General features: G+C 36.2%; 1 protein-coding gene across 1 annotated transcript in view; it reads left to right on the top strand.

The window, feature by feature from the left end:
• Positions 1 to 2983, top strand: part of cep72 (centrosomal protein 72) — an 11179-nt gene that overhangs the window by 6947 nt on the left and 1249 nt on the right. Inside the window, 12 exon segments of the mRNA XM_071582436.1 lie at positions 44 to 174; positions 274 to 315; positions 317 to 443; positions 483 to 508; positions 511 to 569; positions 571 to 591; positions 1177 to 1265; positions 1967 to 2095; positions 2271 to 2405; positions 2480 to 2575; positions 2651 to 2678; positions 2680 to 2815. Coding sequence (XP_071438537.1) covers positions 44 to 174; positions 274 to 315; positions 317 to 443; positions 483 to 508; positions 511 to 569; positions 571 to 591; positions 1177 to 1265; positions 1967 to 2095; positions 2271 to 2405; positions 2480 to 2575; positions 2651 to 2678; positions 2680 to 2815 — 1019 coding nt within the window.

Here is a 2983-nt window from a genome sequence, read left to right as displayed (position 1 = left end):
AGTCACTATTTGATTAATTAATATTTTTAATGATTTATCGCAGCGGATGTACTCCGATCGTTGACTCTACGAGGAACATATGAAGGGAAAATCTATCATTTAGGAACTTCCCTAAAGAACTTTGTGCGTCTGAAGTCACTGGATCTTTCGCATAATGCACTGGTCACAGTTCAGGTGTACACGTGTATATATTTATACATTTCATGACATTTATAATTGACTGTACATCTGTACGTTTATTCTGTTGTGTAAATGTCATGCTGGTGTTTGTAGGGGATTGAGCGTTTGGAAATGCTGGAGAGATTGAATCTGTAGGTACTACAACAGGCTGGCGTCTCAGCAGGACGTCTTTTCCCCGCACAAGCTGCTGAATCCTGTGGTCAAGAAACACCCGCTCTACTGTTTGTACCTGGTGCATGCAATGACCAAACTCCACAAGCTTGGTGCATCATCTGTCTTCTGCCTGTTTCTCCCTGTTGCAGATGACTGTCCAGTGCGAGACCGAGAGACAGAAAGGCGGCTCTCATGCATTTCTCATCAGAGGCAAATCTAGACACTAATCATAAGAAACATACAATTCACAACGTGCAGGTAATGATCTAATAAGCAGTGTTGTTATTGTTAACTAAAACTATTAAACATAGTTTTTGATAATTGAAATAAAAGGAAATATAAATATTAGATTAAAAAAATAAACACTAAACCTTAAATGTTGCCTTGGGAACTAACTGCAATTAAGTAAGTATATAAAACAGAAATAAAACTACATAGAAATATCTCAAATTAACCATTTTAGTCTGGCTTTCTTGTAATCTCTTGTATGCTTTGGTTTTTATCTCCCTTGATTGTCTATTTTATGTTTTTAACGTTTTTAATGTTATTGGTATAATCTATTTATGGTTCTGTTTTTATTTGTTATTCTAATTTTAGTGTCCATTGCTTGTTCTTGCATGTAAAGCACTTTGAACTGCATTGATTTGTTTGGAAAAGTGCTATATAAATAGAATTAGATTGATTTCTTGATTAAAAAAATGTAAATGGAATCTGAACATATAAAAATGTAAACTAATTCAAAATATTAGATACTATAGAAGTATATGAGTAATAGTAAATTCACCCTGCTTATGAGTTGAAGTCACACACAGTTTGTCGTTGATTATCGTCACTGTTTTGCAGAAGTAGTGAGTTCAGAATAAAAGCGATGATGAAGATGACGAAGATGCTCTGGCTTCTAGAGGGGAATGAGGAAATATTGCAAATAAATAGTTCATATTTAATATATCACCCAGCCATAAATGCATAACACTTCTCCACTTCTATTTTTAATAATAAATGACAAATATACTTTACTGTTTGTGAACTATTATCTATGTTTGTAATTTTTTATTTTTTGTATTTAGAAAATACTTCCGAATCTGATATCATACATTTAATCAATGATCCTGAGTGTGAAAGTTCGCCAAAACAAAATAAGGTGCATGTATCTATTCATTCATTATATATATATATATACATATATAAATGTGCCATAATGAATGTGTGTGTATATATATATACACACACACACACACACACACACACACACACACTACTGTGCTAGTCTTTGACTTAAAACCATTTTTTTGTTGGTGAAAATACTAATGGCTTTTGCACAATAATGTGTGTGTGTGTGTGTGTGTGTGTATATATATATATAATGATATCAATTATATTATTAATTATATACATTATTTTAAAATATATTTTAACACAGTTTTATTCATTGTCCATCCTGTAGGAGTCTGTTCTCAAGAGCTGGGATTGTAAGAAAGGTGAATATTTTTTATTATTCCACTTCTGTCCACAAGGGGTGACATTTCACTCATTTTGTTGTATAAGTGACATTAACCTGCTGTTTAACCTTTAACCTTATATCTACACTAAATTGCTGTGGAATAATGTTTTTTTCCATGATTGTCACCATTAGAGGCTCCCGTTGGTTCTCAGAGAGTGACGTTTGTGAGCCGACGTTCAGTCAGGAGTCAGACTCGAGCTACGGTTCGAGGAGAGAGCGTCTTTACACCCCATCCTGCAGACGTGCGCTCTGACTCACACGGTACTTCAGGACTATTCCCTTTTCAGATAATTAAATCTTAAAATAGCTGTCTAACAAACATGGCATTGCATATTACGAATATTGTCGGCTCTGTGATGAATTGCTCTTGTTCCTCTATTTGATAAAAGCATCTTCCAAATGTGTAAATGTAAATGCAAAAAGAAATTTGTTGCAGAGGATGATTGCACAGCCCTTAAATGGCAACATCCAAACCTGAAGACAGAGCAAATCCAGTCCTGCATCCTCCCAGACGACAGGAACCTCAGACAGACGCTCGTTGGTATCAGAGAGAAAACGCAAACCACAGAAGGTTTGTAGGCTGCAACTCAACACAAACAGAGCTTAAAAAATTGACTTAATTATCTGATCGCATGCTTTAATCAGGGTGCCTACAGAAGCCCATGGAGCTGCTCCTCGGCATGATGGAGGAGCTCTGGTCTGGGAAGAAGGAGAATCAACAAAACAACAAAGAGTTCATCAGTAAGCGATTCTCTCCGTAACAGAGCAATCCATAACTAGTCAACTAGTCCAGCTAACCCAGTGCTTTCTATCCAGTGAAGATGGTCCAGATCCTCAGCTTGATTGGGAGGAGCACAGGAGATACACACTCTGAAAGAGACGCTCAAAGCCATGAAAACATGGACTGAATTAGAGGAAAAACAGCATCAGTCTGAGATTGAAGATCTGAAACTCCAGGTTCAGCAGACGCAAGAGTCCATCGTAAGATCATTTCAATCAAAGAAGTCTTTGTCTTAGTTTGAACTATAGTTCATTATTAGCTCATTAACTCTCATATTGGGGGGTTTGGGGGTTTTGTTTGTCCTGAAAGTCAGTCAATTTGATCACATTGGACTAAAACTGTGCTCAAACAAGGTATGCCAAGAAAAG

This window comes from Sinocyclocheilus grahami, unplaced genomic scaffold (genome assembly GCF_001515645.1).
Source record: "Sinocyclocheilus grahami isolate Dianchi unplaced genomic scaffold, SAMN03320097.WGS_v1.1 scaffold316.1, whole genome shotgun sequence".
NCBI classification, from domain to species: domain Eukaryota; kingdom Metazoa; phylum Chordata; class Actinopteri; order Cypriniformes; family Cyprinidae; genus Sinocyclocheilus; species Sinocyclocheilus grahami.
The sequence above is the reverse complement of the archived record's forward strand: the minus strand, read 5'-3'. Positions and strand labels throughout refer to the sequence as shown.